Consider the following 22,933-nt stretch of genomic DNA (forward strand, 5'->3'; position numbering starts at 1 on the left):
TTAAGTAACGGTTATCTTTACAAAAACAAGAATATTTGCCTGATAATAGTCTTAAAGTACACTCATCATTTGCTTGAAATAAGCGACATTTACTTAAAATAAACTTGGGCATACACACATAGAAAATAAGTGACGTAAATTTTACTTGCATTAAATAGTAATTTAATACAGTTCAGTCAAGAATATTAACAAAAATTTATTTTACTATTCTATTATTGTAACTTTTTTTCCATAAAACTTTATAATATTCTTTAAAAGAATATTATTTATTTTTTATATAAGCCATTTATACATAACAATGAGTTCTTTTGTATTTTATAATGAGAATATATATTTTAAGATAACTACATAAAAAAATACTCTTTATTAAAAATAATTGTTATTTACTAAAAGAAACAAAATAAATTAAATAATCGCTTTTCTTAGCAACAAAATTAATATTTTTCTGTCTGCAGCGTTAATTCTGACCAGCGTATATCGACAGCGAAAGCATTGCTGCCTTTAATAAAGCCACACGCGCTACACGTAATCGCACCAATTATGACGAAATAGCTAAACACAGTGACTCGCTTTAAGTAAAATTATGGTTATTAACGTTATCGCGTGCATTAACGCAACATGCGCGAACCTGAGCTCATTCGTTGACGATTGAGAAATATGTATAGTAGCAATCTCTGAATAATATCTTTATTAACACTGTTTTTATTACTTGTCATTATCTTGTTTACGAACAATGCTTCGTGACACCGTAGAAAATTATGCTGCATTATACGAAGAGAAAAAGAAAGCGACTCCGAATAACTGCGACTCGATGTTAATAGGCGTCGTTCCCAGCAATATAATTTCGCGGTTCTGAAGAAGCAGGATAATTGCGATTAAATGAAATCACATCTCTTTTTCCCGTTTCTTCAAGAATTGTAAAATTAAAATACTCAGTATTTGTTGTCGCGGAGACAATGCATAACATTATCTTCTGAGAAAATTGTGTAAAGTTAGAAGATACTAATTATTAACCATAGAATTTTAATTAGGGCTAACTATTTAATATTCGAAGTTTGAGGAGGCTTATTTTAAAACGTCTCTGCCCACACCGACGTCGCACTAATAAAATTATCATAGCTATCGACGGGATTAGAAAACGTTGGTTAGAAAACATTACTTAGTAACAATTCATTACTTTTTGTAATGTTAAAATGAGATATTGGATTTTAAAGTTACATTATTAAAAAATGAATATTTTAAAGCTTAAAACTCCAAACTATAGCAAACTTTTCTTTCTATAATTTGTAATAATATCTAATAAACAAATATCTAGTAAAGTAACCAGAGAGACGGGGAGAGACGGGTAGAGACGGGTAGAGACGGGGAGAGACCGGGAGAGACGGGGAGAGACCGGGAGAGACGGGGAGAGACCGGGAGAGACGGGGAGAGACCGGGAGAGACGGGTAGAGACCGGGAGAGATGGGGAGAGACGGGTAGAGACCAGGAGAGACGGATAGAGACCGGGAGAGACGGGGAGAGACCGGGAGAGACGGGGAGAGACCGGGAGAGACATGTAGAGACGAGAAGAGACGGGGAGAGACCAGGAGAGACGGGGAGAGACCGGGAGTGACGGGGAGAGACGGGGAGAGACGGGTAGAGACCGGGAGAGACGGGTAGAGACCAGGAGAGACGGATAGAGACCGGGAGAGACGGGGAGAGACCGGGAGAGACGGGGAGAGACCGGGAGAGACGGGGAGAGACCGGGAGAGACGGGGAGAGACGGGAGAGACGGGTAGAGACCGGGAGAGACGGGTAGAGACCAGGAGAGACGGATAGAGACCGGGAGAGACGGGGAGAGACCGGGAGAGACGGGGAGAGACCGGGAGAGACGGGGAGAGACGGGAGAGACCGGGAAAGGCGAAGAATGTTTCTATTGTGTTTAAATTAAGGTAATAAGAAAAATAAAGATGGCTTTTATTTTATTGAAAAAAAGGAACTTATTTAAAACAGTCTTTTGAATGGATTTCTAAATCCATGGCAGCTTTTAGAAAAAAAAATTTGAAAAAAACGTAGCATAAGAATAGAGAGCCACAGCAACGCGTGGCAGGGCATAGCTAGTTTGTAATAATAACAAATATCTAGTAAAGTAACGATGAATTTAAATAAAAGTAATGGCTGAATTTGTTAGAGCTATAAATTATCTGAGCTATAAGCTGATCGTTATTTCTTTACCGAAAAAGTAACCGTAACAATAACAGTATTGTATAAATAACCTGGTTGTTTCCCAACCCCTTGGTTAACGATTCGCGAAATTGATCGAGTACTCCGAAATTTTAGAAAATTCGCTGTTTGCGCAACCGTCCGCAGGCGTACGATTTACGCGGTCGGATTCATCGAGATTTGTGTGTTCCTTGAAAGAAGGATTACGGGCCGAGGGTCTCGGTAGCACGTGGAAGTGAAATAAATAAGGGCGATCTTCTCGAATATCTCTTTCGCCCTGCTCGGCGCATTATCGCTTCCAGGTTCCTCAGATCGATATCGCTGATTGAACCGCGGTCGAGTTCCCGCGAGCTTCGCCGATTACGCGAGGATCGCAGACGAGTGCTCTGGGACGCGGATGGAAAACGAACCGAAAGCAAGCATCCGCGTGACGCGACTTTTGTGCATCGGCGAAACAACAACGGCACCCCAATCTCGAAACCGTGATTTTTCCGTGGCCTGATTTCACTGTCTCCCTCTCTCTCTCTCTCTCTTTCTCTCTCTTTCCCGCAGCATCCCCCAAGCGCCTATTCGTCGTGTCCGTCTCCCCTCCGTCCGATTGAAAATATAGCGACGGAAGGGAAAAAAATTGGGGCGTGCGGTAAAAGGTAATCGATCGGGCCGGCCAAGAGATATCTACGACACGCGCGCCCACCGCCACCACGTACCCCGATATATATTTCCCGTTTTGCGGGTGAATATATGTGACGTCGGAAATATAACGCCGACGTCGAAACGCAAGACCGTGACGAAGGCGGAACGGTGACCGTCACGTACATTAACGTCACGTGTTTTCACGAAATAATAATAATAATTATTATTATTATTGTGTTATATTAAGCCATTGTCGTATCAGCGGGGACGTCAATTTCACTCGACGAACATCATTTATTTCAATTAAACGTTTGCACGGACATTGTCATCCTCGTGTGTAACCGCTAAAGTAGACAATAAAATCCTTCGCGTCACGATTTAATCCGGCCGAGCCAGGGAGCCGCCGGATCTCTCTTATTTCTACCGAGTTCCACTAAGTAGTCCTCGTTGAAGCCGTCAGAGATTTGTAAAACTGGACGGTTAATTTCCACAAACTCTACCATTTTACGGAGAAAACCGCACTTTTAGAAAAACTACACTCCGACTGATTAAAAAAAGCTTGGATCTTTTATCTCAGGTAATTAGAGCTGGCGCAATTCGTATCGCAAATAGAATTTAACACGACGTGCGCAGTCTGCAGCTGTCACAATATTAACGCAAACCACTTCAAAAAATGTACAGAATGCTTAGAATTGCAACATAACTTTGCAGTTGATTTCAATAACAAAAAATTCAACTCGTGATCAAAATTCTCTTATATATATAAATGAATAAAAATGTTTTGTACTGAATCTCAAATAAATTTCGACAACTTTTATTTGATATATAGAAATGTTTCTGAAAGTTAAAAGAATATTTAAATACTCCTTACAAATGTTTGACTATATCAAGTAAAAAAGTTGTAAGTATATTGAAATTAAAAAATTGTAGACTCTTTAGGTTTTATTCCTTGCTCTTGTATAATTTTTCTATCAACGAAAAAATTTTTGGTCATAAATACCTGAATTTTTGTCTTAAAATTAATTAGTAACTAAATAATTACTTTTATTATGTTTAATTACTATTAATATAATTCCTAAATATTACTACATATTTGATTATATTAATAAAACATTTAATAGCAATTATTTCAGCAAAACTTGATTATTATTACTAAACTCTTTTTTTCGATGCAGTTGCATCATTCTGAGCGTGTTGTGTCGAAATGACGCGTAGAAGAAAAGATTCTATTAGCCGTGAATGATCGACCAATAGATTGGTATCTCATAACGTGACGACCGGTGATCCATAACGTGGGATCTCGAATTTACGCGTCTGTACGCGGGTGTGTCCGTGCCACGGGTTCTAGGACGTCTGACTAGGCGACTTTTTTTACGCAACGAATTGCATAATGTCAATAAATAACCACGAACGTCTATGTAGAACGAAATCACGTGGAGGTGTGTCCCATGGAAACCTGCTTATAATTTGCCACGCAAAGCAGGCGAGGCTTCCACTTTTTATTTTATTTGTCGATGTTTCATCTATCAATTTTATCATTATCTGTTGCAAATGCAGTTGCATTTATTGGTTTTATCGCATCCATCAGCTCATTATGTTGTAATTAAGAGGAAAATTATAAAGATTCGATAATATTGGATCGATAAGAAGTTTGCAGAACGGTCTTTCTGCGTCTCGAGGGGAGGGACCGGAGTGTTACTGCGATTTTTATCGAAAGTCATCTGTGACGCAGGTGCGAGGTGATTTATTCGTTCGCCGCGGTGGTGGATGCACAATTCGCTCGCGTCAGAAGGAAGAAAAAAAATTCATCCATGCAAAACGGACGCGACGCGGATCGACATCTCTCTCATTAACGACAGAGCTGCGCCGCGATTTCTCTCCTCCGTCGTTATTAATTTTAATTGACGGACACAGCGCGGGGTGCACGGAACAAAATCTCGGCGATCTCCCGGCAAGGGGGAGAGCTTATATCTGCCGCGAAAATCACCGTGTAACGCGCCGCCAGATTAACGACTATTTCCGCATCCATCCAGCAACGCGTCATCGCGTCGTTTATCGCGGCCCGCGGGGGGTCTTACCTCGAGTCGCCTGACTCCTCGCGCACCTGATTCCGCGGCGACGATTCCTCTGTTTGCGAACGAATAAAGCTTCTCGAGCGTTCCTTCCCGCAATTCGTCAGGCTGCGCGAGGTCTCTCGGCTGGCGTCACTGCGAAACAGAAAGACACGCCCGGCGAGACCGCAACTTTTCGCAATCATCTCGCGGAAACGATTCGAGTTTTCCTCGTCGCAAAAAGGAGCTTCTTCCTCCGTAGTGGAAACTACCGCGCGGCTGACGGGCTCTACTATCTATCGATCGGGTGTTTACCTGGCGCGATGTACCGCCCGGCTGCATGCAGTTTCACTCGAGTTCGATTCACTCCTCGCGTTCTCACCGTGAATCACGTTTCCGCGATACATGAGTTTTTTGCCCTTGACAGGCCGCCTAATGAATTATTCATGATCCATTTGAATTCATTTGAATGCGAAGGCACGAAATGGAGAAATCTACGGCTTTGCGACAAAACGCCGGCGCGCGGCGTCCCGATTGTTGGCAAAACGGGACCAAACTTAAAATTTCGCGCGAGAAAGAGAGGAAAGGAGAAAAATGTACAGATATTCTCTGTTGGATTTGCTGTGACAATGAAAAGCAACGATTAGATTATAAATATTTTCGTATTTCAAGACACGAACGGAGAAATGAGATTAATCTTAAAAAAAAATAATTTACAATATATTAATGTTAGAAAACACTTTTTTTTCTATCTACGTACAATAAAATATATGTTTATTGTAGCGTGTTGTATGATACATTAGCATAGTATTTCTATTTCTGTTTTTTGCAAAAATATACACGTGCGCAAACCGTACACAATTCAATAATGATTTTAATAGCCGCAAGTTCACACGTCAATATATAGTAGAGAATATTCTTTGGCAGCTCTAAGAGATATCAAATTATATTGTTTTCTGATCAGATGATCATTTCCACGAATATCGCGTCAGAAAATATAATACGTAATATGTATTACGGCGAAACATTTGCGATCTTAAGGAGTGTTAGAATAGATATTAGGTAATAGCAAGCCCCTTTAATAGAGCGTACATCGAAGTTGTTTCTTTTGTGTTTTAACATGGCTTTTATATTTCAACATAAGGCGAGAGAACTATTATTATTTATTATTACACGTATCATTTGTTTTTATATATAAGTTGTTAGTAATTATAGACATTATTTTATTACAATATCTTTATCGCATATAAATTATTTATAAAAAAATAAATTTATAAAATATGTAAATATAAATATAATGTATAATAAAATATCAATCTTTCATAGAGAGAAAAGAAAGAGAGAGACTTTAATGTTGAAGAAAAGAAAAAAATAGAAGAGGTACCCGATGATACAATGCCGAAAGTAGCTGTTATGTTCGGTAATACTGGCGACGAAACAATCGATTCAGTTTTTTAGACCAAGAGTAGATTCTATCTATTATCGATTAAACCACCCGAGCGTGACCGCATTGACATTTCCAAGGACTAAAGGAGTGAACTAAAGGAGTAGGAGAGCGAGGATTAGATTAGGTCACACGGAATGCGCGAATGTTTCAAGCTAAAAATAAGAAAATAATCCTCACTGATTATTGATCAGATAGGTGAAAAGCCCCACTCTAGAGACGCTAATTAGTCTGATAAATGACGCTTTCGATACCGTCTCTGAAGAGTAATACCCACTTCTCCGCCGTGCTCGTCGGAACACGTGTCGATACGTCGCCGCGAGAAAGATTATCATGCCATAGAAATTTAATAATGGTACGCGTCAGCGCGTTTAACAAAAAGCACCAAGGAGAAACTCGGATGCTCGGTAAGTATCCGCAGATCACGTGCCGGTCGGTGCGCTCGGTAATTAAGATCGGAAAATTTTCTTGAAACCTCCGTATGTCAGAGATAAATGACGGCGCGGAATAAATTTGCCGACCACCTTTGAAACCACATTCAATATCTCAATGAGGCATCTGTTCGATCGATTTTGCATACTCCAAAATAGACGACTGTCGTCAACGACGGTCATATCTTAAAATGCTAATTTGCAACTTTACCGTGCATGTTCGTGTCTGTTGTATGAGGCATCTATCGCCGAGCTTATAAAATTGAGACAACCTATTCATTACATTTGCCTCTTCTCTGCAAGTGCACGGTTTCTCTATAGAGAAACGCTTATAAAAACGCGTTTGCGTTGCATTTTATTATTTGTAAAGGTTGCGATATGTTTCCTAGATTCGGCAAAAAAGTAAAACAAAATATCACGCGCGCCATTCGATTCGTATGACGACTGACATTGATTTTAATCGTCCGAATGTGTCCGTACTTTGTTACATTGTTATTCCTGATTTTTTACCGACTCACACCGTGATTTTTAATCCAACAACAAATCACAACACTCGATCGAATGACTTCGAGTTTCTGAAGTACGGCTCTGCGAAAAATTAAAGAAAAATTTATATTTTAATTTATTTTACAATACAATTTAACTTAAATTAATTTGATTGTTTCAAGAAGATATAAACTCTTTTTATATATCAGCTACCGTTTAAATTTGTCTATTTATTACTACAATTATTATATAAGAATTAGATGCTTTCTGATATCATAAGTTTACTTTTCTAAAGAAAGATTGGCTGTTCCGCGAGACAGACTATGCTTCTTCCGTTCGTTACTTTAATTAATTAATGTGCCAGTGAAATGTTAGTGAAATGTTATAGATGCCATTTTCGTGCAATGGAATCTTTTAATGTTCCTGGACGAAATTAATTGCATACATACTGCCATCCTGCACAAAGATGTTTGTCTCGTATTGTTGCTATCTAAGTCCGGTAATAAATTACGGTTTACTTGTCAGATGGTTAATTGCTTTCCTCGCGGCGGGTTAAGCCGAAAATACCATTGTTAAACGAATTGATAATCAGAAACGACCACTTTCTGTCGTTGTAAATTACGCACACGAATCAAGTCAAATCTCGATCAAATCTTTGACGCATCACGATGCATCGTTGCCCAATGATAATTAACACTCTTCTTCTCAAGTTCCATTCGTTTAAGCTTACATAAGATGAGGATAGATTTTTTAATATTGAATATACGTATGTATACTCATGCATTATAAACAAGTTCTTAATGTATGGCATAGCAAGCAACGTTGCTTTACGCGTGATAAGAGCGAGTGTTCTAAAACGACGCGTCACAGTTTAGTGTAGTTAAGTAAACAGCCAAATAAAATAGATTGAAAGATAAGAAAATGAATTATGCCAAAGTCTTTACATGACCGACTATAGTTAACCTCGATCTAATTTTTTTTCAACAATATGTTAATATTTTTATGAACCCGTCGGTTGACCTTACTAACAATTGTGAATTTTATTTACATGTTAGACATCTGTTCAATACATACAACCACTTTTAATTTAAATTATAAATTGTAAATCCATTTACTAAAGTTTAACAAATAAAAAAATCAGTTGGCTTTTAAATGAGAGACTTAATCATTGAATCATTAAATTGTTGATTTATCGATAGATCGAAAACTTTGTTTTCATGAAAAACGTGTGAAATCACTTATAAAGATGCATTTTATACTGCTCATCTTTCCAAGCCAATTGAAATTATTGAAAGCAAACTAAAAAATACATTATTAGAATGAAAAATCTTATCGTAAATTAATCATAATATATTATATATTAAAAATGTATAAATTGTACAAATACACATAATTAATATTTTTTTAATATAGAAATTTATTCTTTTTTATATATAAATTTATTTATTCTTTTTAATGTTTTAATTTTTTATTGTCTTAACTTTGACTTGCATATTTCTATTTTGTGTGTGTGTGTGTGTGTGTGTGTGTGTGTGTGTGTGTGTGTGTGTGTGTGTGTGTGTGTGTGTTATGTACTTTATTTATACTTAAGAATATTTTTAATAGCTATATTTCAATAAATTTAAGACTTGTTTTTGACATTTTGCTAAAACAGACTGCCTCACGTTAGTAAAGATAATTATCGTTCACTTTTGAGGGTGCGACTACAAGAGAAATAAACGAGCGTTCGTCCCTTTGTCACGTTGCCGCTTATTGATACCTAACGATTCGAAACACGAGATTCGAAACACCATTAGATAGCAGAGTTATTCGAGTACGCGCACGTCCTTCCTACCGCTGAAACCTAAGGACTATCATTATCGTCTCAGTGCGTGTTTGAACTCGATAAGAAGCCACCTGGGGGTTTGCGGCTCGGCGATTTAATACTACTAGCTCGCGGAAGCCCGCGGGCGAATTCTTCACATCTCGCGGCCATGTCTTTGTCTTCGAGAGGCAATTATTGCATGATCCATATCTTAACGCATATCTCAACTTGTATTACGCATCTGTACACGCCCACCATTTTAATGTATTCCAATTAAAAAGTGGAAGAAAAAAACCTCATCAAAACCACCATTTCTAGCTTTCGCTATTTATAGCAATGATCAACTGTTGTGCATGCACGATTTTACTATGTTGCTCTAAACGCACTTTGTTTAAACCGAATTCGTATAGTCTTTATCGTTGCAAACCATATCGACAAATGAATTTTTCAGATGTCTCGAGGAAATAAAATAAGTCTAATTTATTAAGAACTAAAATATATCTTTCAACAACATGAAATCAATCAAGACAGCATAATTAATTTATTTTTTGTTAATCCGGTTAGACTGCTGTTTACAATATTTATTCCTAATTATTAAATCTATCGGTAAATGGCTCTGATAATAAGCTAATCGACAAATGTAATTTTTCAAGTTTCTTAAGAAAATCTACTCTAGTAAAATAACAAGTTTTAATTAGATTTATCAATAAAGCTGCTATTTATCTTTTTCATATAAAATCAGTCAAGATGACATAATTTCTTTTCTTATCCATCGATTTACATTATTTATCCATTTATTTAGATTGTGTATCGTCTCACAATATTCTTTCTTAATCAAATCCGACATGGCTCTAATGCCACAGTCATCGACAAAAGATTTTAAAGTTTTCTACCAAACGGTAACCTGCACTTATTCGCGGACTCGTTTCGTTCGTATGTGACACGCTTTCGATCCGATGTGCCGTTATAATGCTGTCGCAACTAATATGTACTTTAAGTCATTTCGCGTGTCGCCTTTACCGCGTCCTCGCGTAACAGCTCGTTAGATTCACGCGTTTTACGCAATTATTGCAATTCGCAAGGACGAACGACGCCGCGCGCGCGCGCGCGAAAGATCCATCGTGTAACATTCTCGCAGCGACCATTCAAGCGAAGAGCGCGGGAATTAATATCGTCCGTGTCAATTCAATCGTTTCGGGCAGACAATGCTGGCGGCGCCAAATTCATTTAATTTTTATTGTCATAATACCGATCAATTTAAATATCGTGTCAATATCGCTATCATCACGCGACACTGATTCCGTCACTCTAATTGACCCATTATTTACTCTTGCATGGCCGCTAAAATTGAATCCATTGATTAGCGATTTATACAATATCGCCAGTTTACATCAGAAGAAAGTAAAAGTTTAATTGAAAAAAGTATTATAAGATAGAGACATCAAGAATATGTGGTAGGTTTGGTAGCGAGTTTGTTAAACGAAGGCTAATCGGTGTGATTCCGGGAGGCCCTATGCAACGGCGAGAGCAAAACCTCGCGAGGAGATGAAGACGAAGACGAAGAATCGAGAGACGCGAGACATGCGCGCTCGATGACATTTAGGAAGAGAGAAAAAAAGAGCCAAGATTCCCGTGACGTCACGCGCCGCGCAAATACTCCTCTTCGCTTCGTTCCTCGAATTTTTCCTCCGCTGCTCGCAAGTGAAGAAGAACTCCGGCGCGCGTTTCCCTCCAACCCGCAAGACGAAAGACGACTATGGTATACCTTCTCCGCGCTGTGGAAGCCGCTCGTCGCGTCGCTCATTCGCGTTCGTCAACCGGTTTCGTCCAGCCTCTCGACGTCTTTCTCGGCACCTCCGCCGCTCTCGGACCCGAGCCCGAGCGTTCTATTCTGGTTGTCTTGGGTTTTCCCTGCCCACCGATCAAGGTCGTCGTCTTCGCGTCCAGAGCACTCGCAGCCGCGCGCAGAACTCGTGCGACGCATCGCCGCCGGAAGTCGAGGCACCGACGCCGATCGTCGATCGTTATGTGCATATAAATTGCAATACACAACTCGCTCACCTTCTGGACGTCGTTTTTTTTATTAAAATAGCTCAAATCTGTGGCATTTAAATCGAACAACTCCCTCCTCCTTTCGTCATCGTGGTCATATCGCCCGTGAATGTCATAATCTGATTTTATTGATAGACTTGAAAAGCTTACGGTAAGGAAGACTCTTTGCATTCGTTGAGAAGTCAGGCTTTTCTTTTAGGGGAAATCGGAAATGTTTAAGATTCGAAACACGTAAGAGAAATATATTTATCAGAGAAAGAAGTTTGATTATCGTTATCAAGGGCTTGTTTATCATTGAATGTCTATCGTAGATTTTTTCATTCTCAAAAAATGCGTCAGGCAAATTCGTGTCCACGTTAACATTGCATCATTACACACTTACCTATGCACTTTTCTCAGTTTGGATATTATTGTTTGCATTATTATTATACAGTGGTGTATACACAAATTAGCACGACATAGCGATTGCTATAAAACAATAACTATGAAAAAAATACGTTGCAAACTTTATTTCTGTATAAATTTTTATTTTTACTTAATATTCTTGATGATACATTTAGTATTAATATGAATCTGTCTTTATTTAAAAAATAAAAATAGACACATGCTTACCTAATAGGTAAATTTCCAAGAAGTTGGAATAATTAGCCCTAAAGAATGAATGTCAGTACTTTCCATGCTTTGTTTGATAAAAGATAATAGATTACTAATGATTACACATAATTCATCATTTGATCAACTGTGCGCAAATACAACTTTGCTCTGTAAGAGCATTTACGCACAATGCAATTGATCAATCGATAAATTAAAAAACTTGCCTCGTATAAATGCGCATAATTTTTAAGTTTTTCGTTTCGACGATTGGGAAAGTGACTATTGATAGAGAAATGATATTGATCGATACTTACAGACGCGAGAAAAAAACGTCTATTAATAAACAATTTTGTTACAATTTAATAATATTTTATTTCTGAGATCCGAGATATTTTGAATTTTTATGTTTTAACTTAATTTTTACGTTCAGCTATCTTTCAGATTTTTTAAAATAACTATATGAACTTTTCATTTTTTAACAAAAATTTAGACCTAAAAGAATTTAAGGATTTAGGTCATTTCATAGTATCAACTGCACTGTACCAGTACTTTTGCCCAGCACTGTAAATCTCTCGGAGAACACCTCGCATTGTGCATGCTGTGATATTATCATAATAGAGATGCATCCCAGGTAATAAGCTCACGTTATTTGTCATTATTTTGACATCAAAACAACATCTTTGATGACATTTTAACACTAAAACAACGAATAACGTCAGCTTGCTACCTCAGACGCACACGATGATATAATCATGCCGAATGCAGATCTATCATTGGGGATTCTCTTATGAATGACGAGTTTCCTCATGATTCACGTAAACCCATGTTTCCTCATCTCTCGCACAAAGAAATTAGTGACGCGCGTTTCTCTAATGGTAATTGCTTCTCGATTGTAATTGATACTTAACTCGTATTTTCACATGAGCTTTATTGATACTTAATTTCCATTATTGATTTTTAAACCAAAATAGAAGCTTTTTCATTCATAATAGACAATTTAAGAAAAGACACGCCAAGCGGAAAGTTTAATACTAAATTATTAACGTCTAATTGAACGTTGCAATATTAACAAGTGCTATAAATTATTGAGATTAAATTGGTTAATTTTTCATACTTAATTATTTAGGCATTACATCATTGTTCGATTAATACTGTTACGTTTGTTAATATCCATCAAAAATCGAGGGAAACGACATTTCGTATGACTGATTCTCCTACCTGAGCAATTCTTCGATACTTGACGAACAAGAAACCGTGCCAAAACATTTGGCTAAATAAAAATACTGTTTTACATCTTTTCCTTTAACTTTACTTTAACATCTTACTTTAAAATTATGAGTAATCATATTCTTATTAAATCATCACATATATGCGTTACTAATGAGATAATCAACTCGGAATAAGATACAAATCTTATCATCCTTAATTTAATCAAATTTATACTTCCAGGAGCATTAATGTCAAGTTTAAATTTCTTTAGACGCATTTAATATAATTACAGAAATTATGAAAACAAGAAGATAAAATAATACGTTATTTATATGACAAGTTATTTATATAACATTTATTATAAACAAAATTACACATATAATATAATATAATTACAATTATAAATAACATTTTCAAGGTTTTTATTTGATAGCATCTCCGAAATTGATGGTTACCGAGCGGAAGAGGTATAAATCATAGACATTTTAAGTAAGTAATTATTATTACATATCCAATTTCCTAGCTGTGTATCAGGGAAATTCATTATCTTCGGATCTTTTCAACCGCCGAGGTCAAAACTCAGCGGCTGGAGGACTAGCATAATGCTCTATCTGAAATATATATCGCCATGTATCTTTTCGACATATCGCTCGGATTTTTCTCAGAGATTTCGTTCCCTCGTCGAATAGATGCGACGAGTGACGCATTCGCGCTCTTCCCCCGTACTCTTTATATCGATCGTGCTCTCACGTGCGCGCGAAACACACGCGCGAAAGATTGCGCAGAAAGGAAGGCGATGACGTTTGCGGAACGAGTGCGTGCGCGATCGAGAAAGATCGCGCGCACGGTCGCGTGCGTACGAGAACGCGATGGGAAAGGAAAAGAAAAAAAAATCGTTAAATCCCCGTTAGTACAACGTATCTGCGTTTCCCAATGACGTCACAGAAAGTGCGATCGCGTTGCGACACACAACGTGCGTCGACAGCAGGTCGCGTTTGCCTGCGTTTGCCCGATCCGCGCCCGGCGTCTACCGGTCCTTGCCGGTCCCCCATCAAGGTGGGGAAACGCGTGGTTTTCTGCATCTGTAGTGGAAGAGACTATAAAGCCCCACCAATCGGCTGCGCTGCCGACAGTCCGCACGCTTCTCGAAACAACGATGTAGTGCGTGAAAACGAAAAATCGATCGGCGGTGAGACAAAAGTCGGGAAAAAGAAAATCGGGATTTTTCCTCCTTTTCCTCTTCGAGAACTTCCTCTTCGTACGATTGATCCCGTGAGAGATCCCGTCGGAATATCTTTCGTACTTCTCGCGTTTGAAGTATATATACATTTTTTTCCCTCATTCCCTTACTCCTCACGGTCTCTGTAAAGTGAATCTCTGCTTTGTGGATTAATTTACCTTTGTGCGCGATACATCGATTTTTCGTGATTCTTTACATTGCTCCCCACGCTAGAAGAATCAACAGGTAACTTCTGATGGCCGTGCTGTCAGATATTTCTTCTCTTTACTCTTTTTACATGACATAAAATTATTTTGAGATAAATGTCAAAAAATTGTCTTTCGTACATCTGATGAAACTGAAATGCGCTAGAACTAAGACGAAAAATTTTATAAAATCTGATCTTCTGTGTAAACAGCTGACATTTATTTATTTTCTGAAAAAAGGTGTAACACATCCTGATTTTTATATTATATTATTTATTATCTTTATTTTTATATCCTTTTAATTACTTAATCGTGTGAAGTGTCGGTCGTTCTTACTTACATGTATGAAATTTCTTATTCCCGTTATAAGAAAAAGTATTACATCACGGAATTTACGGTCATTTAAAATGGAGCAAATATTGATTTAATGGACACAGCAAGTACAAGGAATATTAATGAAATTAATAATTTAAGCTAGACGATTAAAGGATTATTATGGAATTACAAATTGATAAGCGGAGATAGAACGGTAGTTTCGAATAGATCAGCGAACAAGAACAGCAATGGATTATCGATACATTAACAAGGCTACGTTATTTCTGCGAATTTGCTAATATTGTCTTTTTTTCTTGTTCGATTATTATATAGTTCAAATTGTGATTTCTGTTAAAAACAATCCCTGTTCTCCCCTGCAAATACGTATCAAGCTTTATGAATATCTGATCGCATTATTAGCACTGATGACTTACGCGTCTTTTTCTTGTTACGTATTTTCGAGGACGATATATAATTGTTTGATGTGTAATTACTTCTGTACTGAATTAATGCGGCGTGCAAGCCGTTCATGCAATCGTTTCGATATCTTGTAAGTTTCAACGACACAGTCGTTACAACGATTTCTCATTTAACGAACGATGATCGCATAATGTAACGCGGAATTATTTATATTTTACTGTGATTTTACTTAAAGGCGCATATTCCTTTGAATCCGTTTGAAGAGAGTGTTGCAAAATTAGATGCGTCTCAAAAAATGTTCTAACTCTCAAGAAAAATAAGAAATGGAGAAGCGTTGACATTTTTATTTTCGCAAAAATAAACAATGTAATAGAAATTACAAATTTGAACGGGATTTGTAAGCGAGTATCAGAGAACGTTCCTTAATGTTTATTCTAATATTATTCAGGTTTTCGTTTATATCAACATATAACATTTTACGTTCAGTTAATTACCATACTCGTTGTTCGTCCAACTGTTTACTCGTCTGACTTAGAAGTCAGAGAATCCTCTCTTTCAAGATAATTTTCTAACTTCGACGTGTCATCTTGTCATTTAGTATTGAAAAATAATGTATAATGACGAAGATCAGTTATATAGCGCCGTAGCGTTTGCTATGTCATAATATATAACGGTCTTTTATTTATTCCTATTAGTTTTCCTTTCCTGTGGCGCCATCGTATGCGTACAAACGCAGATCCGCTCGGCTCATTAGCGGCATAATGATAGCCAAGGCGTCTCACGCCTCGTTATCGCGTTATGCATTTCGTTCTTTGTTCCCGCAAGTCTCACATTCCACCGAGCGCGTCTACGTGAACAAACCGCCAACTTAGACGAGTCTTCCTCGTCGCGATATAACATTCCTCGGGGATCTCACGGGCGTTTTTGTCGCTCCTTCCAGATATCGCTACGATGACGGTCATGGTCGAGTCCGCGAAAGTAGAGGAGGGCAACGAGAAGATCGAGAAGAAGATCGAGAACTTTGACGACATCCTGCCGTACGTCGGCGAGGCGAGCAGGTACCAATGGTTCCTGTTCATCCTACTCCTACCGTTCACTTTCGTTTACGCCTTTTTGTACTTCGCACAATTCTTCATCACTCTCGTACCCGCCGAGCATTGGTGCACCATACCGGAGTTGGATCCCTACAATCTCACAGATAATGAAAGGTAAGTCTGACGCAAGAAGGCGCACAAACCCTACGCTCGATACTTTATACATGTATTTAAAGAAACAGATAATTAACATTTTACACTTAGATAATGACGATGTAAATCAATAAATTATCACAAAGCAATTTGCACGATTCTGTAAGGTGTCTTTGTGCGAGAACTTCTGACATTCATAAGTTTGTAAACATTGCTCGAGAACAGCAATAACGAGGAATGAGAAGTGGAAGATAGTGAAATTCTCTCCATCTTTATTTCATAACGACAGTTCAAGTCCGGTCGGCTCGAGCTGACCAAGACCTTGGGCCATGGTCTCGGCTTGGCTTTATATATAGATTCATCGTTGCATGTGGAACTTTTTGTCTGTATGCATATAGCGTGCCTCAAACTACCTGCGCCGTTTTGTCATTCTTACAAGAACGATGACACCGATAATTTTTAGATTATTAGCAATTTAAAATTCAAAATTTTTCTACAAAATCAGCTTGCCTTTGGAAAAGTGTTATCTGAAAATAATTTGATGAATCGACAAATTACCAGAGAAAATATATAACTCTATAAATAATTTTTTTTTTCTATAATAAAATTATTTTTATGCACACATACATACTCGCACAAAAAGCTGCTAATAATTTAATTAGTGCTGTAGTAACTCGAAGGGAAAAATAAATTATTTTTCTCGGCGTTTCTTATCGCGCTTTCCCGTTAAATTAAGTAACACATGTTTCAAATAGAAAGTACGAATAATAAAGTGTTATTTCGTGATCGTACCACTTAAGAAGTAAAATGAGACGCCAAAGATAAATCTTCGTCTTCCGCGTTAAACACGACTTAATTTACGTCCGAGTAATTCCGTCCTTGTTCCACGAAAAGAATATTTTTCTGAAGTAAGAAATATAATTACGTCTAATTACGTTATACACTTCTTATGTACTTCCTATGTTACGGTTTTCAGCCGTAAACGTGTTGTACAAATAGAAGTGCATAATACGTCTTTTTTTTACCTTTTTCCTTAAGTGGGACATAAACTTTCCGCGCCAATGAAAATTGCAAAGCGGGCTGTTCGAGTCGAAATCATTCGTTCAACAGACGTAATTCCCGAACTCTGATGAATACATTTCTCATTAAAGCAATACTACAATTTTCTGTGTGTGCTTCCAATTATATTCGGAATAATTGTCCAGCGGTTTTAGCGAACATTGCGTGACGCGTGAAGGAAATTCTGTCGGGTGTTCCCGCATGACTGTCATGTAGAAAAACCCATCGTTGCGGTCGTACATGATTCAAAAATAATTCGAATTAGTAATTTCTACTGATTTTCAGTAGGTAGTTAACCGTATTCGAAGTTTCTTAAAACCAGTTTGTCGACCTCGAAGGGATTCCACAGGAATTCCACGAGAAAAAAAGAAAGAAGGAGAAAAAGGAAGAGGAAAGAGAAAAAAAAATAAGGGGGATCCTCTTTCCATTGAGAGGCTGTCTGGGAACGGACTTTTCTTTCTCTCCTTCTTGGAGACGAAACCGCAAAGCTTCTTTGGAAAACGCGAAGCCTTTATCAACCGATAATTGAGACAATGACCTACAGTTAGAAGATAGAAGGCACTCATTGTGCCTCCGGATAAAATTGTCATTTTATTTTCTATAGAATTTTTAGAACGTGTAGGGTGCCTAGTGACGTTTTTCAAGAGACAATGACACGTCGTCGAAGATAGGAATTTCGAAAAATCCTATCTGCTATCGTGCCGAGACACAGATTACAACGAGCGTGCCACTTATTTGACACGCGTCATTCTTTCGTCGTGATAGCGAAATTAGAGACATTAGACGCGCGTATCGTGTTTGGTTTACAATAGTGTTTTTCCTAACGATTTTGTTTACGTCTGGATTACGACAGGATCGCGGTAGGGATACCCCCGGCCACCGACGAGGAATTGAGGCTGGAGAGCGCGACGTCGTTCTCAAGATGCTACATGTACGACGTGAATTACACCGAGCTACTCGAGCGTGGTGTCAGGCAGGCCAATCTGTCGTGGCCGATAGTCCGCTGCAAGCAGGGATGGACCTTTAACTACACGATGATACCGTACGCCTCGATTGCCGCCGAGGTAACTGAGAAATTATCACTCGCCGTGAATCACTGTCGCCGCGACTAATTGATTAATAAATTTGTCGAGACTGACGCGCTCGGCGATACGTCGACTGGCTTGGCGCACTTTTAGCCCTCTCTTCTTCTTTCGCATCATCAATTGCAATCTTCTTACGAAACAAAAAAGAAACCGGTATTGAAAATAAAAAACCATTTACATACCGGTATTTTTCGGTATGTTGCGTAATATCCGAGATGCTAGAACCGATTGCTACGCCGATCACGTCGTTGAGTAATTTGTTAGCGCGTTTCATGAATATGAAGTAACATAAGCTTCCTTTGTATGTACACCGCGCGGAAAAACAGATAGCGAAACTGCAACTTGTCACACAAGTGTAACGTACATTTATGAATATTTACAAGTTGTAAACAAATTTTTGATAGCAAAGAAATGATGATCAAAAGTAATTACAAGTATAATTATATTTCTATAAAGTTATAAATGTGTTATTACAATAGAACAAGTGCTATTGTTATGTTGTATCCATCAATCTATTTAATTCTCGGTCTGATGCAATTCAAGCTTCTCAGAATTGCATTTTATAAAATTGAAGATGCAAATGATAGAAATCATTTATAGAAATTACTTCGGTATTTAATCGTGGCATATATCCACCTTGTAAATATGCAGATAAATAAATGTGTATGACGACAGTATTAATAGTAGTAATCTCTTCGCGCGATTATAATAATAAATGCACCGTTTCACCAGCTCGAGTGGGTTTGCGACAAGACTTTCCTCGGTTCCGCGGCCCAGTCGGCCTTCTTCGTCGGCAGTATCCTCGGTGGCCTGGTATTCGGTTACATAGCTGATCACTATGGCAGAATTCCGGCGTTGGTGTCCTGCAACGCGGTAGGATTCTTCGCCTCCGTCGCCACGGCGTTCTGTAACAGCTTCTGGTCCTTCTGCCTCGCAAGACTGGTCGTCGGCTCGTCGTTCGACAATTGCTTCAACGTACTCTTCATCATCGGTACGTATGTCGTCGCGAGTCGCGAAGTTACGAAGAACTTAAATCAATTTTCTGTCCGGACAAAGCGGCCTATTGAGGAGATGAGAAAATAGGTATTTCTCTTCCTATCAATTAATAACTTTGATTAGAGGTGCTTTGCACCCCTGATTCCCGAGTTCCGAAATAGAATTCTAACACGAAAATTATCGTGGTAATATCGCAAGTTGTCGTAACTCTCTCAGTCATCTCGGCTAACTTGATAACTTTGGTCGCAGTGATCGAATACGTCGGCCCGAAGTACCGAACTCTGGTGGCGAACATGTCCTTCGGGATATACTTTGCCGCCGCCGCTGGTCTTCTGCCATGGATCGCATATTGGATCGCAGATTGGAGAATTTTAAGCGTCGTCACTGCATTCCCGATGATCGTCGCTTTCCTCGGTCCGTGGCTCGTCCCAGAAAGTGCACGGTACTTGTCTTTACTCTTATCGTCTTCCATCGAATTTGCAATATAAATTAAATTATCTTTAAACCTCTTTGTTGTTTTGTACTAGTGACGAGAGCTCAATAATCGTCCAGTTCGTCTCAATATTCTTAAAACAGAGTAACTTGACATTTTGTTCATTCTTTTTAATTATGAATTTGTAATTATTCTTCTGGTCCAAATAAGCATTCTTAAAATACAAAAAAAAGTTAATAGGTGCGTTGACAGTTGGCCTATTCTGTTTCTTAGATGGTACATCATGAGTGGCAATGTTGACAAAGCGATCGGTATGCTAAAGAAATTCGCGAAAGTAAACGGCAAGGAAGTGAAGCAGGAGGTGTTCGAAGAATTCGAAAGAAGCTGCAAGAGCATGATCGAGCAGGACAAGTCGCACAATCAGTACACGGTCCTGCACCTGTTCAAGTTGCCTCGACTGGCTCGCATCACCATGCTGCTTGTAATTTATTGGTGAGTGCCAAAGAGATCAGTTCGAAACCATTTATTCGGCTTTGTTGTTCGAAACAATTGTTGATCAAAAAGTCGGTTTTTAGGCTGTTGATCATTTTGGTGTTCGACGGGCACGTTTGGAACATGAAGCTTTTGCATCCCGACGTATTCACGTCGTTTTCCTTAGCTTCAATGACTGAGCTTCCGGCGGCGGTGCTACTGGCACTTTTCCTTGATAGATGGGGCAGACGATGGATGGGCTTTGCTTCTATGTTTATATGCGGTATCTTCTCCTTTATCGCCATTGGTACTCCCCCCGGTAAGTTACATTATCAATTAGTCTCGTTATTATCTTACAAGTTCATCAGAAAAATACAAAAAGCGAAAAATGATAATAAAAATTACAATCTATGATCCAGGCCGATATTTATAATCGAATTCAAACGATCTTAAATATGAGAATTGACTATGAATATCGACCTCACAGTCAGGTCACGAAACAGCTCTTGTAAGTTACGCTGCATTTACATAACCCGCGGCATTTCAGGTGCAGTAACCGTCGCCATGGCGATTTTGGCGCGCCTCGGTGTCAATATTGCCGCGAATATCGGTTTCCAATACGCGGCCGAGATGTTGCCGACCGTAGTGCGAGCGCAAGGTGTGTCTCTGATTCACATTATTGGCTACTTGGCTCACATCATTGGACCCTATGTGATCTACCTGGTAAAGTATCCTGAGAATTCGCGAGATCCTGTCTGAGTAATTAATGAAATGCAATTGCCAGATTGGGATTAATCGTCATTATTATTTTTAGGCCGACGTCAATGAACATTTGCCGCTGATAACTCTTGGCCTTTTGTCGTTTCTCGATGCGTTCTTAACCTTAGTGTTACCGGAAACTCTTGACCAAGAATTACCTGAAACTTTGCAGGAAGGCAACGACTTTGGCTTGGATCAAAGCTTCTGGTGGATTCCCTGTATATCCTCGTAAGTTTCTACCTTCTCTTTTTTTCCTTTCACATTTTCTTTCACCTTTAAAAAAAAAATATTGAGAATTCCTCTGCATTTTTACCTCGTAACAATGGTTACGTAAAACTTATCTCATTATCGAAATTTCTGCAGAACCCCGCAACTGAAGAAATCAGTGAGAAAGAAAATGAAGAAGGAGGGCGTGACAAACGTGGCCTTCCACGGCAGTATTCAAACTATTGACTGCACGAAATTATAACGACCGTCCGACGATAATTTGCTAAATTTGTTGTAAATATCGTGACCAAAGTCGTCCGCGTGTGTATATGTGTGATTTTAGGTGTTAAACTGAAGGTGACGCGATGGACACATCAAGTGCAATAACGCGCGGTGAAGCGGCGCGGAGTGCGAACAGATACGAGGATATAAGAATACGGATTTCTACGACGAAAGGGCACGTTTAGGATGACACGAACATGCGAACAAACTTTGTCAATGTGAGAGTGCCAGATTACTTTTCTAAATTTCATTTCTTTCGCGACGACCTCGACTTTCGACCTGCGCCGCTCTTCTTCAGAATGCAGCTGTGTGTACAAAGCTATTCGACTAAGCGTAGTTTTATCGAGAGATTTATCGGGCAGGCGAGCCAACTTCTCCGTGCCATTCGCGAGATATCACTAGGAAATCGGAGATCGATGTAATATCGACGGATCCGGAACGTTTTTTTTATGTTACATAGGAAGCCCGGTGTGCCAAATGCGGCGTTCCATTTACTCACGAGCGAAACGTAGATAAATATCGCGTGTCTATACTGTTAGTAGTGTGTGAATATCACACATTTTTGGCTACTTTAAATGTGTACCTCCCTGTTTTAAGACGCCCATGGGTGCGTGATATTCACGTGTTTTTTAAAAATTCACACACTCACAGACGTCTTAAAGATAAATTTTCATATTCACACCTAAAGACTAAAGATGAATTTTTTAATTCACAAGTTAAAGCGTGTGATGTTTACACGGTTCGTAAAGATTCACACACTCACAGACATTTTCAAACGGGAGACACACATCACACGCCATTGCTTCTAACACATTGTAGACATTCATATACACGTTCGCTGCAAAAGCTTTCGTTCGGCGGAATTAAAATACCTATCTAACAGAGGGACGTCCATCTCTTCGCTCATTGTTCCTTGCCTCTCCGAACAACGTCTCTGAGAGCGGTACATAAAGGACAATTCATTTTCTGTACCGAGATACTGACAGACGGAGATCACTTTGTTATCACTCGATATTGAAAGGATGCGACGGACCAAATCATGCGAACAGATAAAAGAACTGTCATCGCTTTCTTGATGTATCATCAAGAGATTGTTACAAAATCGCTGGCGGCGATCGCAAATTAATTTTCTTTACATAAGTAGAAAATTTTTTAGATAATTTAATGTACAAGTCAGCACGGAATGAATACACGTTTTTCTTTTTTTTTTTCACCTTTCACTGCCAAACTTGGAAAGTTAATTTCTTCAAAAATCGTGAAAGACGTCAATATTTCGATCATCGCCATCTAAAGGTGGCCGAATAATAATGTAAAATAAAACAACAAGTTAGTTTATCCTCATGTAAACTCCGTTCTAGTGTATTCACTCTCGAAAGTAAACCCTCCCA

General features: G+C 38.7%; 1 protein-coding gene across 2 annotated transcripts in view; it reads left to right on the forward strand.

Annotated features, from left to right (window-relative positions):
* LOC105839162 (carcinine transporter) overlaps nt 1-22,886 on the forward strand; it is a 27,815-nt gene extending 4,929 nt beyond the window's left edge. The window contains exons 1-10 of one of the 2 annotated variants that reach the window (XM_012685306.3): nt 12,141-14,371; nt 16,007-16,274; nt 18,166-18,376; nt 19,130-19,388; nt 19,643-19,835; nt 20,100-20,318; nt 20,402-20,616; nt 20,845-21,020; nt 21,112-21,284; nt 21,420-22,886. In XM_012685306.3, coding sequence (XP_012540760.1) covers nt 16,018-16,274; nt 18,166-18,376; nt 19,130-19,388; nt 19,643-19,835; nt 20,100-20,318; nt 20,402-20,616; nt 20,845-21,020; nt 21,112-21,284; nt 21,420-21,525 — 1,809 coding nt within the window. In that variant the 5' untranslated portion in view covers nt 12,141-14,371; nt 16,007-16,017 and the 3' untranslated portion in view covers nt 21,526-22,886. Of the gene's footprint in view, nt 1-12,140; nt 14,372-16,006; nt 16,275-18,165; nt 18,377-19,129; nt 19,389-19,642; nt 19,836-20,099; nt 20,319-20,401; nt 20,617-20,844; nt 21,021-21,111; nt 21,285-21,419 lie in introns of those variants that run through there. The other variant, XM_028190333.2, reaches the window with a different exon arrangement.
* Nucleotides 22,887-22,933: the final 47 nt, after the last annotated feature.

Source organism: Monomorium pharaonis, chromosome 8 (genome assembly GCF_013373865.1).
Source record: "Monomorium pharaonis isolate MP-MQ-018 chromosome 8, ASM1337386v2, whole genome shotgun sequence".
Classification (NCBI taxonomy): Eukaryota; Metazoa; Arthropoda; class Insecta; order Hymenoptera; family Formicidae; genus Monomorium; species Monomorium pharaonis.